At 44.3% G+C, this 22,734-nt stretch overlaps 1 protein-coding gene across 12 annotated transcripts in view; it reads left to right on the top strand.

Moving 5' to 3' along the window:
- Positions 1-16,064: 16,064 nt before the first annotated feature.
- Positions 16,065-22,734, top strand: part of NFU1 (NFU1 iron-sulfur cluster scaffold) — a 43,296-nt gene continuing 36,626 nt past the window's right edge. For 5 of the 12 annotated variants that reach the window (XR_013402748.1, XM_077959483.1, XM_015112595.3 and 2 more), the window contains exons 1-2: positions 16,103-16,177; positions 21,453-21,556. Coding sequence is in view for 7 of the 12 variants with exons in the window: in XM_077959483.1 (XP_077815609.1) it covers positions 16,116-16,177; positions 21,453-21,556 (166 nt within the window). In the remaining 5 variants the exon portion in view is untranslated. Of the gene's footprint in view, positions 16,320-21,452; positions 21,557-22,734 lie in introns of all 12 variants that reach the window. The other 7 variants (XM_077959482.1, XM_077959486.1, XM_015112598.3 and 4 more) reach the window with 4 other exon arrangements.

Raw genomic sequence — 22,734 nt, forward strand, 5'->3', positions numbered from 1 at the left:
AATTCTACAATGTGAAGTTCTTATGCTTTTCCTATTTCAAGTGAGCATTAAGCAAAAGCACAGTCTTTTCTCTCTGTGCCTCCGCAGTTGCTCTGGGGGAAGCCCTTTTCAGACTGTCACTGAGCCTTCTGCTAAGGTGTGCCCTGCCTTCCATGTAGGGAACACAGGAGTTGCAAGTACAAGTTCCCACAGGTGGGCTCTGCATTCACTTCTTTGTACCTCACTTTTGCCCCTGAGGCTGGTTGGTTAATAGACCAAGGAGGTGCCTTATATTACCCCTTAACACCCAAGTGGGAGGAACCAGGGTGAGACCCCAGGGGAAAGCCATGAGCAGCAGATGGTTTAGATCTGCTTCTCTAGATTGAAGTCAAAGTTCTTTCCCCCTCCCCTCTTATGTATTTTTCTTTGAGTTCCTCTTTTCTTATATTTGAGTAGTAAGATCTAGAGGGCTTAGCTTAGCATGTGAGTTTACATGGAAGGAGACCAAGTAGTCCGTCAACCTGCTGTTACATAAGGTTAGCCTAGGAACCCAAAAAGAGACATATTCCCTTCAGAATGCAGCCCAGGTGTGGACATGGATGAAGAATTAATGGGAGAAGCACTTGGGCATATTGAATGCTCAAGCAGCTAAGCTCAGCAGCAGAGGAGAAACAATCTGTAGAGAAGGAACAGATAAAGGAATAAGACAGTGAAGAGTAAATGGACAACAAGCACACCTAGCACTCAGTCATGGTTTTTAAATACCATTCTCTAATAAAAAGAGCCAGGGTTCCATGGAGAAATGGCTGATTCTAGGACAAGAGGAAATATACAAGATGAACCAGGAGCATCTTGTAGTGTCCGAAGGTTAAAAAGAGCTTAAAAAAAAACAAAATGGAGGCCGGGTACAGTGGCTCATGCCTGTAATCCCGGCACTTTGGGAGGCTGAGGTGGGTGGCTCTCTTGAGCTCAGGAGTTCGAGACCAGCCTGGCCAACATGGTGAAACCCTGTCTCTACTAATAATACAAAATAGCCAGGCGTGGTGGCATGCACCTGTGATTCCAGCTACTCAGGAGGCTGAGGCAGGAGAATCGCTTGAACCCAGGAGGCAGAGGTTGCAGTGAGCCAAGATCGTGTCACTGCATTCCAGCCTGGGCAACATAGCGAGACTCTGGGTCAAAAAAAAAAAAAAAGCTGGTGCCTGGTATAGTGGCTCACACCTGTAATCCCAGCACTGTGGGAGGCCAAGGTGGGTGGATTGCTTAAGCCCAGGAGTTCGAGACCAGCCTGGGCAGCATGGTGAAACTCTGTCTCTATCCCTCAAAAAAATATAAAAATTAGCCAGGCGTGGTGGCATGCCCCTGTAGTCCCAGCTACTTGGGAGGCTGAGGTGGGAGGTGGAGGTTACAGTGAGCCAAGATCGCACCACTGTACTCCAGCCTAGGCAACAGAGTGAGACCCCACTTAAAACAAAACAAAACGTTTAAGGGGTAAATTTTAGCCTGGGCAATATAGTGAGACCTTGGTTCCACAAAAAATTTAAAAATTAGCTGAGTGTGCTCGTTCACATCTCTGGTCCCAGCTACTTGGGAGGCTGAGATGGGAGGATCACTTGAGCCATGGAGTTTGAGGCTGCAGTGAGCCAAGATCATGCCACCACTCCAGCCTGGGTGACAGAGAAAACCTTGTCTCTCTCTCTCTCTCTACATATATATATATATATATAGAGACCAGGCATGGTGGCTCACATCTGTAATCCCAGCATAGAGAAAGCCAAGACAGGAGAATCATTTGAGGCTAGGCATTCGAGACCAGCCTGGGCAACACAGTGAAACCCCATCTCTATCAAAAAAAAATAAAAATAAAGAGTCACAGGAACATAAGAGCCAACCTGAAAGAACTCCCAATGGTCAAAGCTAGAACAAATTGAGCAATAAAATAAACATTATATTATTAGATTATAATACATAGGATAAACATCCATGAGCCCATACTGATATAAAAAATGATTGAATAAACAGGATAAATGGGGAAGAAAAATCTCTCACACAGAATTTCAATACATCTATTATTAGATTATATTCCTCCCCACAGGAAGTGAAACTCAAGACTTTCTGTACTGAAACACAGCCACACTCTTTCATTTATGTATTGCCTATGGCTGCTTTTGCTATCCAAGGACAGGGTGCAGTAGTTGCAACAGAGACCATGTGGTCCGCAAAGACAAAAATATTTACCCTATGGCCCTTTACAGAAAATTGATTTGACTCCTGCTCTAATTCTTGCAACCTGCTCCTCTTACCTCCTGCCCCTGATAAGTACATTTTACTCAGCAAGCTGGGGTCCCCTTCCCTGCTAGTGCCCCTCATTAGCAGAATCCCTCCAGGAAAGCTCACCCTGGCTTGCTTCTGCTGTGCCCACTTGGCCCATGGGAAAGTTTTGGCATCCTTGTTCCACCAAATATCAGGGTGCAAGCCTGTCTCCTGTCCCTTCTCTCTTTGCTGTGCCACTTGTGGGCTACTTGGATCCACCTCCCATCTCTGGAATTCATCCCCAAACTCCCGAGGACACTCCAAGGACCACCTTACCATATTTTACCCCAGTAATTGGGGAGACTGAGCCAAAAGTCTCCGCAGGTCAGGAAGCCCGCAGTCAGGGAGTGAGACTTTAACGCTGCTCTAATCAGAGGCACCCTGGGGCTTTCGGGATGATTCTCAGTTGCCTTGTCTTACACAACCTGGGTGGGTTGGGTGGAGGTGTCACCATTTTTTTTTTTTTTTAACATCTTTCAGGAAGCCTAACCACTTTAAAATGTTAGAGGCCTTTGATATCACCCAGTGTCCTTGACTTGGAGGCTTAAGCCAAAACTCCAAGACAGCAGGAAAGTCCCATTCCATACCCTGTTCCACAGGGCTACCATGCTGGGTAACTCCGGGGAACGACTCACATTGCATCCTGTTTTATTGTGGCCCCTATCGTTAAACAGGGCACACCCTTCACAGCCAGAAGAAGTAGCCCTCCAGCTACATATACATATACATAGCTACAAACCCGAATGACCAGGTGTTCCCAGGTGTTCTCTTAGATCTCAAATCTAGGAACACCTGGCTTTGGAGGTAAAAGGGGAGAAGTACAATTTGATGAAGGAAATCAGAATTTGTTGTTTATTGGGATAATTATTAGGTATAAAATAGTAGAAGAGCGCGAGGCGTGGTGGCTCACGCCTGTAATCCCAGCACTTTGGGAGGCCGAGGCGAGTGGATCATGAAGTCAGGAGTTCAAGGCCAGCCTAGCCAACATGGTGAAACCCCATCTCTACTCAAAATACAAAAATTAGCTGGCTGTGGTGGCACATGCCTGTAATCCCAGGTCCTCGGGAGGCTGAGGCAGGAGAATGGCTTGAACCTGGGAGGTGGAGGTTGCCGTGAGTCAAGATCATGCCATTGCACTCCAGTCTGGGCGACTCCTTCTCAAAAAATAAATAAAAAATAAAAATAAAAAATAAAAAAACTAGTAGAAAAGCTACAAAGCTTGCAGAGAAATTTTGGAAAATACAAAAGCAGGAACTTTGTTTTTAAAATGTTTATTCCAGGTCTTGCACAGTGGCTCAGGCCTGTAATCCCAGCACTTTGGGAGGCTGACGCAGGAAGATCACTTGAGGAGTTCTGAGAGTCACCTGTGCAACATAGTGAGACCCCCGTCTGTACAAAAATAAAGATAAAAAAAAATAATTGGGCACTGTGGTGTGTACCTCTAGTCCCAGCTACTCAGGAGGCTGAAGAAGAAGGATCACTTGAGCCCAGGAGTTTGAAGCTGTAGGATACCATGATCACACCACTGCACTCCAGCCTGGAAGACAGAGCAAGACTGTGTCTTAAAAACTTAAAAGTTTTATTCTGGATTATTTAAGAAAGAAGATATTTTCCCCTCTCAATCAACAAACCAAAGGCAATTAGAAGGGGCTGTATATAATTAGAGTGATAAATGGAAGGTATTATCTTCGATGTTATTTGTTTAATCCTTTTTTGAGACCTTCACCAACCTCACAGTACAATGTGGCTCTGTCTCTGCTCCCACCTTCTCTGTGGAAACTCCAATGACTGACATCTCTCTCCATCCATTCCTGGGATCATGTGTGCTTGGAACAGATTCTGTTCTGCTACCATTTACTCATTTGCTTCTTCAACTGCTCTGCTGCCTGCGACCAGATCAGCCCCAGAAGGCTGGTAATAGAAAAAGTTTAGACAAATTAAATTTAACAGAGCTTAATTGAGCAAAGAATGATTCACAAATCAGGCAGCCCCCAGAACCAGAATAGGTTCAGAGCAACTCCAGGACTGTCACATGGTTGGATAAGATTTATGGACAGAAAAAGGAAAGTGATCTATAGAAAACAGAAGTGAGGAACAGAAACAGCTCAACTGGTGACAGCTGGGGATTTACCTTATTTGACCTGGTTTGAACATTTGACTGCCTGTGGTTGAGTGAAGCTTGGCTCCTGTGACTGACTGAGACTCACTGCTTGTTACAAGAGTCTGTTTACACACCAAGTTGGGTTACAGTTCACTGTGTCTAGAGAAACCCAACTTAAAATACGCAAGGAGGCAGCTTTAGGCCAAACAACAATTTCCCCCTTTTGAACAACCTCTCAATTTGAGAGATTAACCAAAACTTTAGGCATTGATGTCATTCTGTCACCATCATACATGGAGTTATTTGGTCTCAAATTTCACTGAGAAATAGTAGAACAATGGATTTTTTTATTTTTATTATTATTATTATTATTTTTTTGAGACAGAGTCTTTCTCTGTCACCCAGGCTAGGTGGAGTGCAGTGACGTGATCTCGGCTCACTGCAAGCTCCGCCTCCCGGGTTCCCGCCATTCTCCTGCCTCATCCTCCTGAGTAGCTGGGACTACAGGCACCTGCCACCACACCCGGCTAATTTTTTGTATTTTTAGTAGAGACGGGGTTTCACTGTGTTAACCAGGATGGTCTCGATCTCCTGACCTCATGATCCGCCCGCCTCAGCCTACCAAAGTGCTGGGATTACAGGTTTGAGCCACCGTGCCGGCCGAACAGTGGGTTTTGTAAGATGGGAACAAAGAAACAGAACAATAGAAAGAAACCTGATTGGGTAACATCAGGTTACTTTTTTGTAAGAGTTACGGCAGAGGGGGACTTCCTTATGCTGGAATCTCCTGTTTTCAGGAGAAAAAAAGAAACGAGTCTGTTTTGGGGTCTGCCTCCTACAAGTTTCAGTTTGATTACGTGGCATTTAGCATGAGTGACTCCATTTTGGTTTGGTCTGGTCTGTTGGGGCCTAGTACAGGAGCTCAGTCCAAAACAGTGACCTCCCATAATTTTATTTAACAAGGCCAAGGCACCTATGGTGTAATGTCTTCCCACTTCCCCTGTCCAGATGGGGGCTGGTGCAGCCTGCTTCAGACCCTGACATCCAGTCAGTAGTTAACTGTGCTCCACAGGTCCCACTGGGGTACAGCATGCCCCTCTCCTTTCACAGGCTAGAAAGCAGCAGGACCCTGGGCTCAGGGCTCACACAGTCTTAGATGTTTTAATGAAACAACTTCCTTCTTTTGTGTCATCTTTATTTCAAACACTCTCCCTGAGCCTGAGGCAGAGTTCATGGGGGCTGGTCAGAAGACAGTCTGAGTATCTGGGCCCCTTGACCTTGGATCAAACATATGAATTGACTCTTTCCTCAAGAAAGGAATTCTTCCCCAGGATGAATTCTTTCCCAGAAGGGTTCACCATGCCTCAGGTAAATATTTCTTTGTTGCACCTGACACATCAGCCCAGCAGAAATACTCAAATCCATTTCATTTCTAGGAAGAACACAGGTTAGTCAGCTCACCTCAGATGTCACTCCTTGTAGAATATCAGGAATGGGTCTAAAAGTGTTATAGGAAAATAAAGCAACAGCATCATTGTAACTACCTATGTGACAAGCTCAGTTCAAGGCACTTTGAATGCATTTTCTCTAATCACTCAACTATTTTAAGTAGGTATTGTTCCCTACATTTTACAGATTAGGAAAGTTAGGCTCATCCATTCAACAAGTTTTTTTGTTTGTTTGTTTTTGTGAGACAGAGTCTTGCTCTGTCGCCCAGGCTGGAGCGCAGTGGCGCGATTTCTGCTCAGTGCAACCTCCGCCTCCCAGGTTCAAGCATTCTCCTGCCTCAGTCTCCTGAGTAGCTGGGACTACAGGTGCCCGCCACCACGCCCAGCTAATTTTTTGTATTTTTAGTAGAGACGGGGTTTCACCGTGTTAGCCAGGATGGTCTCCATCTCCTGACCTCGTGGTCCACCCGCCTCGGCCTCCCAAAGTGCTGGGATTACCGGTGTGAGCCACCGTGCTAGGCCTTAAGAAGTATTTATGGAGCGCTTACTGAATGGCAGGTGCTGTTCTAGGCATATGAGATGCATCGGTTATCAATATAAGCAAATATCTCTACCTTTGTGGGGCATACATTCTACAGAGGTAAACTTATTTAAAATAATTAGCATAATAATGAAATAAAATATATTTATTAGAAGGTGATTAGTTCTACAGAACTTCAGAGAGGTTTCAATTTAGCAAGCATATCTTGAGTATCTCTTAAATGCCAGGCACTAGGAATAAAATCAAGAAGATAAAGGTGGCCTGTCTATATGGTGCTTAGGCAAGTGATACCATAGAGGAAGGGGCAGAACTAGTAGTTATTGCCACTGCTGACATCCATGTTGGGAATGATAACCAGAATGAGTGACTGAGGCAAGTATCTCAGTCCATTGAGGTTTATTAAGCCAGCTTCAGGGAGTGTCAGGGAAAAAAACGTGAGCCACAGATGCATTTGTGGCTGTTTCCCCAAAGAGGTTTTCAGGAGGTTTAGTATTTATACTTTTTCTTAAAGGGAAGGAAGGCACGTAGGAAGAGGGGCAGGTAGTTGTAAAGGTGAATGGTTACATTCTTAGGAGACTTCAGTTAGTGCCCAGTAAATCTGCATTTTACATAAGATAAGATGAATGTCTGAAGAAAAAAAAAAGGATTAAAGGAAGAATCAATTATGCAAACATGTTTGGGTAGCTGGAAGAATGACTGATCTCATTTGTCTTTGTTTTACACCTGGGAAGATAAGCTTGTAATCAACATTATCAGTGTAGAATGGAACAGACTTTAGTTTTAGGAGCCAGATACACTGGAAACCTAAAGTTACAACTGGCATGTCCTTGTTTATGGGAGGCTGGCAAAGAATTTACTTATGCATGATCTGTGGGGAAGTTATTCGGAGATGCCTGAGGCCTTTTACCTTTCCATGGGGATCTGGCTAACGCATAATGCTAGTGACAGCTATTCATTTGCAAGAGGGGGTTGCATAACTCAGTCACCAGGGTTAACCTTCTCTTTGGAATAAGGAGTGGAAGTCCCGAAATTTTTTAAATTTTCCATTACATGTTCTCGCTCTTCGAAATCTTTCAGAGAAAACACTGTAGAAGACACAAGTTTGTGGTTGTATGTTTCATCTGATTCTAAGTTGCTAGGAAGCCTCATTCCACGGAGATGGGGGAGAAACTAAAGAAGCAATGCCAAATAACAGCAACAAAGGGAAAGGAATCCGGGAACCTGATTCAGGCTACCTAATTATCTCCTCAATTAAGGCAATTATTTGGGCAATCATCTCCCTAACTCTTTTAGTTGTACATTGACACTGTTATAATGTCTGAAGCAGTCTATAGACTCGTTTTTCTAGAGTATCTGAAGCATTTTCAGATTGCAGTGACAATCTGACAGATTTTCCTGGATTGTGGCTTGAATCAGGTGTTTAAGTGAACCCTTTGCATAGCTCATATTCAGTAGGCACAAAGATTGTTTATATATAAATTGCTGTTATTTCTCCCAAAGTTTAAGTTCTCTGGCTTCTGCTTGTAGGGCTTTAAGAAAAGTATAGTTTTAATTTCTCATGACTCGTCAGAGGCATGTGAACCAGAGCAACTCCATCGTGAGTGAGTAGGGGCTGGGTAAAATAAGGCTGAGACCTACTGAGCTGCATTCCCAGGCGTTTAGGCATTCTAAGTCACAGGTTGAGATAGGAGCTCGGCACAAGATACAGGTCATAAAGACTTTGCTGATAAAACAACTTGCGGTAAAGAAGCCATCCAAAACCCACCAAAACCGAGATGGTGACAAGTGAGACCTCTGGTCATCCTCTCTGCTACACTTCCACCAGCACCATGACAGTTTACAAATACCATGGCAATGTCAGGAAGTCACCCTATATAGTCTAAAAAGGAGAGGCACGAACAATCCACCCCTTGTTTAGCATATCATCAGTAAATAACCATAAAATGGACAACCAGCAGCCCTGGGGTTGCTCCGTCTATGGAGTAGCCATTCTTTTATTCCTCTACTTTCTTAATAAACTTGCTTTCACTTTACAGACTCACCCTGGATTCTTTCTTATGCGAGATCCAAGAACTCTCTCGTAGGGTCTGGATCGGGACCCCTTTCCGGTAACAATTCCAAAACAAGAAAATGGAAGAAAAAGTTGAAAATGTTAGTTTGGAGACTTGTAGCCAGGAAATAAATCTGAATCCAGTCCAAATATAGGCAAATAATAAAAACTCAAAAACAATGAATAAGGCTAGAATCTAATAACAGGTATACTATAGTTTTCTTCTGAAACATAATTTTTCTTTCTCCAGTTTCCCATTTTTATCAAGGATAAATCATAGTATGACCAATTTATTTGCAAAATAAGTTTTAGTCTTGTACCTGGCCTAATTATTTGCATACAATGCCATAAGCATAGTGATTGACCACATAGACTCCTTTTAAATTCGCTTTGTTGGAACCAGTTCATAAGGAATAGCAGATTTGACTTTTTAAAAGCCTCTTGAGGTTAGCCAAGCCAAGGATTTATCTGTGCCTCTAGATACCTGTATGAATTGGGGGTGAATTCCACTTTTCTTGAGGTCTCAAAGTAACTTGAGGTTCCTGGGCCTGTCAGAAAGTGACATTCTTTTTTTTTTTTTTTTTTTTTTTTTGAGACGGAGTCTCGCTCTGTCGCCCAGGCGGGAGTGCAGTGGCCGGATCTCAGCTCACTGCAAGCTCTGCCTCCTGGGTTCACGCCATTCTCCTGCCTCAGCCTCCCGAGTAGGTGGGACTACAGGCGCCCACCACCTCGCCCGGCTAGTTTTTTGTATTTTTTTAGTAGAGACGGGGTTTCACCGTGTTAGCCAGGATGGTCTCGATCTCCTGACCTCGTGATCCGCCCGTCTCGGCCTCCCAAAGTGCTGGGCTTACAGGCTTGAGCCACCGTGCCCGGCCAGAAAGTGACATTCTTTACTTATTACAGGTCAGGAACTTTGTAAAGGAATTGGATAGACATGGTACCAGGCCAGTCTTTCCAAAGGGCTTTTTATTGGCTCTATAAAATCAATGTCAATTCCTCAAAGCAGTCTGAGTATATCTGAAAAAAATGCTCTTCTAGTCAAAGCCTTGATAAAATAACCAGTGTCTCAAATTTTGTCCTGTTACAAAAGAAAACAGATTCTTCTTGAAGTTATGCAAATAACTATACTGCTATATATATTAAGAATACTCACAAATAGGCCGGGTGTGGTGGCTCATGCCTGTAATCCCAACACTCTGGGAGGTTGAGGCAGGAGGACTGCCTGAACTCAGGAGTTTGAGAGCAGCCTGGGCAACATAGTGAGACCTTGTCTCTGCAAAAAATAAACAAAATTAGCTGGGTGTGGTAGTGGGCACCTGCAGTCTCAGTTACTTGCTTGGGAAGCTGAGGTGGAAGGATCAGTTTAGCCTGGGAAGTTGAGGCTGCAGTGAGCTGAGATTGCACCACTGCAATCCTGCCTGGGCAACAGAGCGAGACCTTGTCTCAAAAAAAAAAAAAAAAAAAAAAAAAAAGGAATCTCACAAATAGTTTCCAAATTATGGAGAAATTTAGAGAAAAAGAATATGCTTCAAATTTTGATCAGAAAGGTACATTTTACCCAACTTGTTGTAAGCTATAAATAGCTCAACAGAAAAAAGTTTTCTTGCTTCTGAAAAAACAAAACAAAAATTATCAGTAATGTTTCAAACAAAAAAGTCATAAAAAATCACTTTACACACATACAAAAATGACTTTAATATTCTATTGGCTTAGTCCCATTAATTAACTCTTGTTCTTTTTGATGTTGGGTTAGAAATCCTCATGAATACATCAGCTTTTTAATTAAAGTCCTGGAAGGCATTTTCATAGTCCAACGGTATGATCTCCAAAGTTATCAGAAACTTGTATTCAAGAGTACTTGTTAGAGTCCTTCCCATGAATTTCCTTAAAGAAGAAAATTTTGGACTGCAGCTCATTATAAACTCCTTTTTGAGAAGAATCAAAGTAAAACAACAATTGTCTGTGGATGACAAAACTTAGAACAGCCATGGTTAAAGACACGATTAACAAGGAAATTTGGTTATTTCTGTGGCACACAACAATTTAACATAATAATCATAATTATTACTGATATCATATACTAAGACATACCAGAATTACAGGAATCTCACACAATTTTGAAACACATATTAATAACACATTCATATAAATATAACCCAAAGAAAGTTAAGCACCATTTCACATTTGACAATGCTTCCTGTCCCCCACATAGCATTCTATTCCCCTAGCGCCTTCGTTGATTTACAAATCTTCTCCAGGAGCTCCCTGGGACCAGGAATTGTTTTGTTCATCTTAATATCACTCCACACAGGATTTTGATCATCTGTGAGTAACAGAAAACCTAATTAAACAGTACCTTAAGCAAATGTTGACCTAAAAGGAAGAAGCTGAGGCAAAATTAATATAGAGAATTTATCTGGGCCAAGGTTGAGGACTGTAGCCCTGGCCATAGTTCCAGGTTGCCTTGGAGAGTGCTCTGGGAACAAAGGAGAGGCTCAACTTTTTAAAGAAAAAGAGACAAATCAGGGGAGGGGAACAATTACAAAAGTTGCTCATCAGGTATTCTCATTCGACTTTTTTTTTTTTCTTGAGACAGGGTCTCATGCTGTCACCCAGGCTGCAGTGCAGTGGTGCAATCATGGCTCACTGCAGCCTCAACTTCCCAGGCTCAGGTAATTCTCCCCCATCAGCCTCCCAAATAGCTGGCACTACAGGCATGTGCCACAACGTCTGGCTAATTTTTTGTGGAGACGGGGTTTGTTTGTAGAGACTCCCAAGTGCTGGGATTACAAGCAGGAGCCACAGCACCCGGCGCTGATACCTTTTTTTTTTTTTTAGGCTAGTCAATGGCCCTGATAATTTAAAGGGGCTCACCCTCCTCAGATAACATGTTTTTATTCTGCTAGGTACAGTGGCTCATGCTTGTAAACCCTCCATGTTTCCCAGCATGGTCTCAAACTCCTGGGCTCAAGCGATTTGCCCACCTCGGCCTCCCGGAGTGTTGGGATTACAGGTATGAGCTACCATGCTCAGCCGGTATTCTTGCATACATAGCAAGTGACTTCAAGAAGTTATTATTTAGCTCAAGGGTGAATGAGATATTACTGCTACTACATTTTATTTGTTTTTGTTTTTGTTTTTTTTGAGATGGAGTCTCACTTTGTCGCCCAGGCTGGAGTGCAGTGGCACCATCTCGGTTCAGTGCAAGCTCCGCCTCCTGGGTTCACGCCATTCTCCTGCCTCAGCCTCCGAGTAGCTGGGACTACAGGTGCCCACCACCGCACCCGGCTAATTTTTTGTATTTTTACTAGAGATGGGGTTTCACCGTGTTAACCAGGATGGTCTCGATCTCCTGACCTCGTGATCTGCCCGCCTCGGCCTCCCAAAGTGCTGGGATCACCATGGCCGGCTACTGCTACTACATTTTAAATGCCTCTCTGGGCCTGATACTTTTTCTTTTTTTATATTGTTTGTAGAAATGAGGCCTCACTGTATTTCCTAGGCTGGTTTCAAACTCCTGGGCTCAAGCGATCCACCCACCTCAGCCTCCCAAAGTGCTGGGATTATAGGCATGAGCCACAGTGCTGGCCTTTTATTATTATTATTATTTTTTTAATTTTTTTTGAGACAGGGTCTTGCCCTGTCAGCCAGGCTGGAGTGCAGCAGCATGATCACGGCTTAGTGCAGCCTTGACCTCCTTGGCTCAAGCAATCTTTCACCTTAGCAAAGCTTTGTGAAATTTCTGGTTGACTTTCTCATTGTTCTCATTGGACAGAACCGAACCATAGAGCCAGTTTATACCCACTACGTGCAAGGGAGGCTGAGAAATAGATTTCTTAAATTGGACTCATTGCTATCTGAACAAAATCAGTGGTCACAAGTAAGGAAGAAGGGGGAAATAGATATTGCGAGGTACCTGGTTGTCTGCCACAATTCTATTCATTAACATTCATGAATAGATGTATGAGTAAATGACCTTTTGGTCCTTGTCACATAGTCTGGTAATCTTCTTAGTCAACCAATAAAACATCTTTGCTAAAATATTAGAGAAAGTATCAGTTGTCTATCAGTTATTATAAATCTATGTATAATGCTGTGTGTGTATGTGTATCTGTATGTGTTACAGAGGGTTATAAATAGAGCTACAGATATCTCAAATTGTATTTGTTCTTTTTCCTAAAGAGTCGCCCTCTCTAGTATATGTGGGAAGAAGGAAAGGCTCTTTCACCTCCGCTCCTGGCTGCTGTCCCTAGTTTCACATGCTACTGGATATAGTCTTCTCCATAAAATGCGGCACCCTGGCTTGGCACAGAACCAGGCTAGGGGTGAACTGGACCGGACCACCCTTTCCTTCCTGACTTCCCCTTTCTGCTGTCCACACAACGCTCACACAGCATGAAAAACTGTACTGAATTTGACAAAGGGTTGAGATGACTCCATTCATTCAGTCAACAAATACTTTTTGAGCACCTACTGTGTGCCAGGCACATACTAGGTGCTAAGGATACAAAAGTAAGGAGGCTGACATGTCCCTCAGGAGTCCGAGGCAGGAGCACTGCTTTATCCCAGGAGTTCGAGGCTGCAGTGAGCTATGATTGTACCACTGCACTTCAACCTGGGTGACAGAGTGAGACCCCCCATCTCAAAAAGAAAAAAAAGAGAGACTGACATGTCCTTCATACGTTTAGAGTATAGCAGGGGAAAGGATCATTAATCAGTATCCAAATCCATCATTTCAAGTTGTGAGAATGTGTTATGAAAGAAAAAGCATGTTTTGAGAGAGGCTGACAGAGGAGACAATTTAGATTGAGATGGAATGAGGCAAAGGGAAGGCCCCCTAAAGAAGGGATATTTAGGTGCAAACCTGGGGGAATTAGTACAAGGGAGTTAAGAAAAGAGGAGGGGAAAGGCATTCCCAGTAGAGGGAAGAATTTATGCAAAGGCCCTAAGGTGAGAAATAATTTATCATATTTAAGGAACTAAAGATGGGCTTGTGGGCGAGAAAACTGACAATCTGCTTTCCAGATACCTCTTGTGCACACATATACAAGCACACACAGACACACAATTTTATATAAATGAGATCATCCTATACACACTGTTTCTAATCTGCTTTGTTTTCATTTAATGTAAGTGATCAATAATTGGCAAAAACAAATGTTTTGTTAACCCAGTTTTTGCAAGAGAGAGAAACATATTCTAGTGGCTGACAGAAATGCTAATTAGTTGGCCGGGCGTGGTGGCTCACGCCTGTAATCCCAGCACTTTGGGAGGCCGAGGCGGGCGGATCACGAGGTCAGGAGATCGAGACCATCCTGGCGAACACGGTGAAACCCCGTCTCTACTAAAAATACAAAAAAAATTAGCCGGGCGTTGTGGCGGGTGCCTGTAGTCCCAGCTACTCGGGAGGCTGAGGCAGGAGAATGGCGTGAACCCGGGAGGCGGAGCTTGCAGTGAGCCGAGATCACACCACTGCACTCCAGCCTGGGCGACAGAGCGAGACTCCGTCTCAAAAAAAAAAAAAAAAAAAAGAAAAGAAGAAAGAAACGCTAATTAGTGAAATTTGTTAATCACAAAAGAAGGGGAAGAGAACAGGGCCTGGAATGGGAGCCCAAAAAGCACCAACACTGAGGGGCAAGCAGATGAAACCCTGCAAGGGAATCTGGGAGGACTAACCAAAAAGGTAGCAGGGAAAATAGGGAAAATTTGTGGTTCCTGGAAAGTCAAGAAACGAGATTATAAAAGGGAGGGAGAGCTCCTCAGCCTCTGATGTTGTGGAGGTCAAGAAAGGATGGAAAACGGTCCTTGAGGTTAGTAGCACAGAGGCTGTGGGGTGGTTTGACTAGAGCAGGACCTAGGAATGGTGGGACACAGAAGCCTTGTTTCAGGAGTTTGAGGAGTGGGAAGTGAAAAACTGGAGACTAAGAGTGCAGACAATTTTTTTGAGCCACTTGGCTTCGAAGGGAAGAAAAGACAGTGGAAGAGGATTTGGGGCAAGGCAGGATTTTTCTTATGATAAGGAATCCATAAGAGAGGGAAAAATTGAAGTCCAAGAAGAACGATTGTTCCCAGGTGGAAGAGCCACATTTTATTCTTGATTCAGGGTCAACAAGAGAGGCTTGGACTGCTTTGCAGTCTAGAATGCACGTGCGTGTGCGTGTGCGTGTGCGCGTGTGTGTGTGTGTGTGTGGCGGGGTGGGGGGGGTTGGGTGGGGGGGGTTGGGTGGGGGAATACCACTAGTGGTTAAAAGCAAGTACGCAGCATTGGGAAATGAACCAAACTGGGAGGAGGCACAGCCCACTCAGTGTCCAGGCCGGGGCAAGCTGCAGGCCTGAAACCCACCCACCCTCTTAGATGTGTCTCCGGGCCATAGAAATTACTAGGGTTGCTTAGGTGTGGCCTCAACCTGTTCAACAACCTGTTTCCATCCTAGAAACCAGTCCTCTGTCTTCCAGAACAGTGATTCTCAAATTTTAGCTGGCATCAGAATCCCGGGAAGGGTTTGTTAAAACATTACTAGGCAGGGCGAGGTAACCTAAGAGCTTTTGGAGGCCCACGCAAGAGGGATCACTGGAGGCCAGCAGAGTTCAAGAGCAGCCCAGGCAACATAGAGAGGCCTCTTCTCTACAAAACTACTACTACTACTACTATTACTACTACTACTACTACTACTACTACTAAAAATAGCCAGGCACGGTGGCTCACACCTGTAATCCCAGTGCTTTGGGAGGCTGAGGCTGGAGGATGAATCACTTGAGCCCAGGAGTTGGTTTTGGTGAGCTATGATCGCACTTCTGCCCTCCAGCCTGGGCGACAGAGATAGACCCTGTCTCTAGAAAAATAAAAAAATAAAAAAACAAGTAACAAAAAGATTTCCAGTCTCCACCTATAGAGATTGTGCCTCAGTAAGTATAAAGTGGGGCCCAGGATTTCTAACGTGCATTTCTAACATGTTCTGCTTTTTTTGGCCCCTAGTCCGCACTTTGAGAACCGTTGTCCTAGAGAAAACTGAACACTCCAGGAAGGTTCTGGAAGAATAGGAATGGGCTTTGGCACTCTGCTCTGGAAACTAGTCAAACGCTCATGTTAATACAGAGAAGGGTAGCACTGTGCCAGATACGTGCTCTGTGAGGGTTGGTCCAAGATGATGAAGCGGCAGGCGACAAGCACAGCTATGAGGAAGGGTTAGACACAGGTCCACATCAGACCCATGGGAAAAGGGCAGGAGAAATGCGAGAACCTTTGAGAAGGAATGCTCTGGGGTGTCTTTGGGGGCAGTTACTGAGCTGGGCCTGGAGGCTGAGTAGGGTCCTACTCAGGACTGAGGGAATGGGTCAGGTTTAGGGACGGAAAACAGCATTCGCAACCGCAGCACCAGCACCTGCTAAGAACCCAGCCAGCAGGGAAAGCAAAGTATGGACGGAAACACGCATGCGTTCAGGGTGCTGCGTTAATTAACCAGGCGCCGGCGCAAACAGCAAAGGTTTCCTGGCCTGTCTTGGTCAGGGTGACGCAGTAGGCTGCAAACGTCGGAGTGCAGGCCACGGCTCTTAGCCGCAGCAGGGCCGCCCGCAGCCGGCAGGGTGGGCTCTTCCCAGTGCCCGCCCAGCTACCGGCCAGCCTGCGCCTGCGCAGATCTTTTGTGGTGCTGTCAGGGAGACCCCTGCGCACTCCGGAGTAAGATGGCGACCGCGGCCAGGCGGGGCTGGGGAACTGCGGCTGTTGCCGCGGGGCTGCGCAGGCGGTAGGTGAAGAGCCTGGAGCTCCGAATAGGTGTGCCGTTGGGCTTAGCCAGCGGAGCGGTCGCCGCCTTGCAGACCCTCTCGAGGCGGGTGGGTAGTGCATCTGATGGAGCCGGCGGGTCCGCCCTGTCGTCGCAGTTGGGGGTGAGCCCTGAGGTGTATGGCCGTCGGTGCGGGAGCTCGGCGCTTCTGTGTCCTAATCCGGGCGGACTCTGTGGAGCTTCGTCTCAGGCTTAGAGACCCAGTGCTTGATTCTGTGCGGTATGGAAGCTTGTAGAGACTGGCTGTAGAGCCAGAACGGAGGAGCTGTTTTTAAATCGTGTGCCTCTCCCGCCCCCAGGCCCTTTACGAGGTGCATTCCCTCCTCTTGTAAACAGAATCAGAATGTCACACAGAAAGGAAGAAAATACCTTGTCTCGTTTCCTCATTTTCCCAGTAAGACCCTGAAAGAGGAGGTAATATGTCCAAGGTCACACAGTTTCTAAGTGATGGAACTCCGACGAGAATTCAGACCCCTAGATTCCCTGCACCCATCACCATTAAGCCCACTCTGTTCCCTTGTTTTTCCCCCTTCCCTGAGCCGTACCTTTGAGTTTCAAAGACTTCTGTGAACATTGCTAAGAGAACATTTATGTAGGTGTACCTTAATTTTATGTCTGGAGAAAATGGCCTACAAGAGTTTGCCCTCTTGAGTATTTGACATTTTAGTGTTAATGGTGCTCTTGAAGTTTAAATGTATATCCTAAAAAGATTTAAGTTGGTAGAATTTTTTGTTAGTTATCTCCTGTGTTTGAGTAGATGTCTTCCTTGAATAATGTAATCCACTCTTAGTTTAAAAACAAGACTTTAAACCTGTATGTCGGAATGTGCTTCCTCTATTCATTCTGCTGCTTTTTCCCTGGGCTGAAGGGATAAGAATATTATTCTTCTAGTGTATTTCCAAATTCCAGAGTATTCACAGATTTAGATACTGAACTATAGAAAAAGGCATTTTTACTCCAAACCTTGAACTTCACTCAATTAGTAATTATTGGGCACCAATTAAATAATGGTAGCAGCTGCCATTTATTGAGCACTTACTGCATGGCCTAGCACTGGTTTAAGCACTTTGCATGGATTCCCTGGATTCTTTATGAGGTAGCTGCGACTTTAATCTCATTGTGGAGATGAAGAAGTGAGGCCATTGTGCTAGCAGCTGGAAATGAAGATAGTTTCTCCCCTTAATAAGTATGCAGTCTAGCAAGAAAAATATGTTAACAAATAATGACAGTCATGAGTGCTGTAATAGATTCATATAATTTAAAGTGGTGTGCCGGGCGCAGTGGTTCACGCCTGTAATCCCAGCACTTTGGGAGGCCAAGCCAGGCGGATTGGCTGAGGTCAGGAGTTCGAGACCAGTCTGGCCAACATGGTGAAACTAAAAAAATATATATATATATAAAAAAAGCCGGGCGTGGTGGTGTGTGCCTGTAATCCCAGCTACTCGGGAGGCTGAGGCAGGGGAATTGCTTGAACCAGGGAGGTGGAGGTTGCAGTGAGCCAAGATCACGCCACTGCACTTTAGCCTGGGCAACGGAGCGAGAAAAGCGAGATTATTTCCATCTCAGAATAAATAAATAAAGGCGTGACAGCTCTTACTGTGATCAACACTGTTTGGAGCTAGTGTGGGGAGTGGCAGTCAGGACTTCACAGATGATTTGATTCCCATTCAGTGTTGATTCCATTGTTCTCTTGAATCCTCGGTTCCAATACTTTTATCTCTCCAATAGCGTCTAAGAAACTATGTGGGTTAGAGTCCCACAGTATCCCAGTAAAGTAGTCTTTTGCTTATCAATGGCATATAATGATTACCCAAGGTTGGAAAAAGTTCATCTGTATTCTATTAATACTTCATTGGTGCCCACTCATTCTTTTCCACAAGAAGAATTCCAGTTTTGGTAGAGAAAAAAATGTGACAGCCCTTGTTGCTTCTTGCCTATTTTAAGCAGCAAATAATTAGATAAATGTGATCTTGTGTATGATCACAATTTTTGCCTTTGCAAAACATTTTAACAGAAAATTATGACAGTGAAAGACCGTTCTAACCAACCACCATTTTGACTTTAACCTCTAGACAACAGCCCATTCCCAGGCTTGGGCCAAGCTAACTTTGGGAGACATTAAGTTGATAGTTTAAATGATAATAGCCCTTTCCCAAAATTAAACCACCTTTGTAAGGCTAATGAAAGACCATTGGGTTGGGAGGATGAGAGGAGCCTGAATTCTGCTAAGGTGTAGATATAAATGATTACCAGCCATTATTCTGGAGGTCATAAGAGTTGCAACTTCCCCAATTACTCCTGCAGGAAACATCACTCTTGTAGAACCTAAGATTAGCCTTTTCAGATTTTTGCATTTCTGACTGGTTCTGTGGCTCCACCCATAAACGGACTGAGCACTCAGGAGGACCATTTTCCACAACCCTATGATTGCATCCCCAACCAATCAGCAGCACCCGTTCCCTGGCCTGCCAGTCTATCGTTGAAAACCCCTAGACTCAGATCCAGAGAGACTGAGTGCTGAAACTCCAGTCTCCCTTGCAGCTGGCTCCGTGTGAATTAAACTATTGCAAATCCCCTGTATTGATGAATTAGCAGTATCTGAACCCATTGGCAATTATAAATGACTCTTGTGCTTAAAATTTTTCCATGACTTCTATGAAGTGGCAGTTGTAATGGAGAGCGATGATATTTTCAAGTAAACTGGATTTTAAAGTAAATTGCATTAGGATTTTAAGAATTTTCACTACTAAAGTCTGCTTTTACTTCCTTTTCCAGTAATATTTGCTTTTCTTTTCTTCCTTTGTTTTCAGTTTGTCAAAGCCATCAAAAATAGCCAATTATGTTTTCTCTATAAGAGTAAAGTAAAGTTAGAGACCGGGTGTGGTGGCTCACGCCTGTAATCCCAGCACTTTGGGAGGCCGAGGCGGGTGGATCATGAGGTCAGGAGTTCAAGACCAGCCTGGCCAAGATGATGAAACCTATCTCTACTAAAAATAAAAAAATTAGCTGGGTGTGATGGTATACACCTGTAATCCCAGCTACTAGGGAGGCTGAGGCAAGAGAATTGCTTGAACCCAGGCGGTGGAGGTTGCAGTAAGCCGGGATCGTATCACTGCACTCCAGCCTGGGCAACAAAGTGAGACTCAATCTCAAAAAAAAAAAAGGATGGGCCCAGGCACAGTGTCTCATGCCCGTAATCTCAGCACTTTGGGAGGCCGATGCTGGCAGATCACCTGAGGTCAGGAGTTCGAGACCATCTTGGCCAACATGGTGAAACTCCGTCTCTACTAAAAAATTCAAAAATTAGCTGGGCATGGTGGCAGGCACGTGTAATGTCAGCTACTTGAGAGGCTGAGGCAGGAGAATTGCTGGAACCTGGGAGACGGAGGTTGCAGTGAGCCGAGATTGTGCCATTGCACTCCAGCCTGGGCCAACAACAGCGAGACTCCATCTCAAAAACAAAAAGGACAATAGTATACTTTTTTTTTGGAGATGAAGTCTCGCTCTTTGGTCCAGGCTGGAGTTCAGTGGTGCGATCTCGGCTCACTGCAATCTCTACCTCCCAGGTTCAAGTGATTCCTCTGCCTCAGCCTCCCAAGTAGCTGGGATTACAGGCGCCCACCACCACTCCCAGCTAGTTTTTGTATTTTTAGTAGAGACGGGGTTTCACCATGTTGGCCAAGCTGGTCTTGAACTCCTGACCTCAGGTGATCCACCTGCCTTGGCCTCCCGAAGTGCTGGCATTACAGGTGTGAGCCACCACCCCCAGCCCAATAGTATACTTTCTTTTAGATTTTTTGAAGTATTGAAATACTTTTCAAAACAGGTAATACAGGTTATCTTGAGAGAGGGAAACGTGGTAAGGGACAGGAAAGGAGGGAGACTTCCACTATATATGCTTTTATCCTTATCAATTTTGAACCATGTGACTCTATTGCCTAATTCTGAATTTTTTTTTTTGAGACAGAGTCTCGCTCTGTCGCCCAGGCTGGAGTGCAGTGGCCGGATCTCGGCTCACTGCAAGCTCCGCCTCCCGGGTTTACGCCATTCTCCTGCCTCAGCCTCCCGAGTAACTGGGACTACAGGCGCCTGCCACCTCGCCCGGCTAGTTTTTTGTATTTTTTAGTAGAGACGGGGTTTCACTGTGTTAGCCAGGATGGTCTCGATCTCCTGACCTCGTGATCCACCCGTCTTGGCCTCCCAAAGTGCTGGGATTACAGGCTTGAGCCACCGTGCCTGGCCTAAATTTTTTTTTAAAAGAAAAAAGCTTATAGTTATTTGCTTCCTTTGTGCATAACCAAGAGTCTGGGACTATGGGTTATAAATTACTAATGTAGATACAATTCTGTTTCTTGTTTTTTTTTTTTTTTTTTTTTTGAGACGGAGTCTTGCTCTGTCGCCCAGGCTGGAGTGCAGTGGCCAGATCTCAGCTCACTGCAAGCTCCGCCTTCCGGGTTCACGCCATTCTCCTGCCTCAGCCTCCTAAGTAGCTGGGACTACAGGCGCCTGCCACCGCGCCCAGCTAATTTTTTTTGTATTTTTAGTAGAGACGGGGTTTCACTGTGGTCTCGATCTCCTGACCTTGTGATCTGCCCACCTTGGCCTCCCAAAGTGCTGGGATTATAGGCGTGAGCCACCACGCCCGGCCTTTTTTTTTTTTTTTTTTTTGAGACAGAGTTTCACTCTTGTTGCCCAGGCTGGAGTGCAATGGCTTATCTTGGCTCACGGCAACCTCCACCTCCTGGGTTCAAGCGACTCTCCTGCCTCAGCCTCCCGAGTAGCTGGGATTACAGGCATGTGTCAGCACACCCAGCTAATTTTGTATTTTTAGTAGAGATGAGGTTTCTTCATGTTGGTCAGGCTGGTCTTGAACTCCCGACCTCAGGTGAAGCACCTGCCTCGGCCTCCCAAAGTGCTGAGATTACAGGTGTGAGCCACTGCACCCGGCCCAATTCTATTTCTTATATCTGGATGTTATATTATCCTGTGCACACCCAGTTATCAAGGGTAGGAATTTCCATTTAAGCTCTATCTGATTTTGAATTGTTTATAGGTATTGCTTGCCTAAGTAAGTGGAAATAAGGTAGATGGAAAATGAAAAGTCAGTTCTCTAATTATTTCTATTGCTGGTTATGTTTAAATTTTACGTAGGTCTTTTTTATACATGAGAAGTAGAAACCAATTTTAAAAGATTAGAGCTCTTAAAATGTCATTCATTATGTGCTTTTAAATATAGGTTCTGTCATATGTTGAAGAATCCATACACCATTAAGAAACAGCCTCTGCATCAATTTGTACAAAGACCACTTTTCCCACTACCTGCAGCCTTTTGTAACCCAGGTAAAATTTCACCTCTTTTAAAGCAGTTGTGTTTCAGAAACTAATGGAACTGTGTTAGGATTTTGTGGATCATAAAAGATGAGAATGTGTATATTTTCTATTTAGAAGCCTATAGAAAGAATGTAGGAAAAAAAGCCATATTTTTCTTATAGGCTTCTAAGTAGAAAATTTATTTGCAAGGACATTGTCCAATAGATCTATGAAATCTCAGTATCTTGTATAACACTTCCACTGCAACACAAAAGTTGCTCAACAAATGATTTCCAAAATGAAAATATTGTAGAAGTTAAAATCTGACTGGGTGTGGTGGCTCATGCCTGTAATCCCAGTTCTTTGAGAGACTGAGGCAGGTTGATTGCTTGAGCCCAGGAGTTTGAGACCAGCCTGGGCAATACAGCGAAACCCCATCTCTACAAAAAATACAAAAAATTAGCTGGGCATGGTGGCGCATACCTGTAGTCCCAGCTGCTTGGGAGGCTGAGGTGGGAGAATCCCTTTAGCCCAGGAGTTCAAGCTTGCAGTGAGCCGTGATCACACCACTGTGTTCCAGCCTGGGTGACAGAGTGGGACCTTGTCTCAAAAAGAAGTTTTCAAATGGGGATTGTGTTTCAAAGAATTCTATGTATTTCAAGCTAGTGCTTTACATTTTTTGGATAAGTATACCCTTAAAATCAGTAAATTTCTGGCTTTTATCCAGACCTTAGAACATTACATTCAAAAAAAAGAAATAAAAACTTTTTTGTCAAAATTAATTACTATGGTTTTGTTAATAATCTTGATTGTTAACAAGATACATACTTGATTTTCTTTAATTTGGGAAATAGATATGATTTGAAAATAATTTGAAGTGTGATGACCATAATGTAGAGTTAGGGAAGTTTTAAGGGGAGAGGGTATGTGTGTCTGCATGTGTGCATGTATGTAAATGTACACCTATATGTGTTATGGACCTGTAAGCATATAAATTCAGCCTCTCCTTTCCATTGCTAGCTTGAACACATTCCGGTGGCCATACTCTGGCTGATTCTGGCTAAGGGCATGAGTTAAATCAGGGTAGACCTTACCCCTTCAGTAGCCAGGGGCCAGAAGAGGAGCACTTTCCTGCAGACTTGCCTGACTGCTTGAATCACAGAATAGTTTAGATATAAATATTGTAAATACTGAGTAACTCAGCTGAT

Source organism: Macaca mulatta, chromosome 13, assembly GCF_049350105.2.
Source record: "Macaca mulatta isolate MMU2019108-1 chromosome 13, T2T-MMU8v2.0, whole genome shotgun sequence".
Taxonomy (NCBI): domain Eukaryota; kingdom Metazoa; phylum Chordata; class Mammalia; order Primates; family Cercopithecidae; genus Macaca; species Macaca mulatta.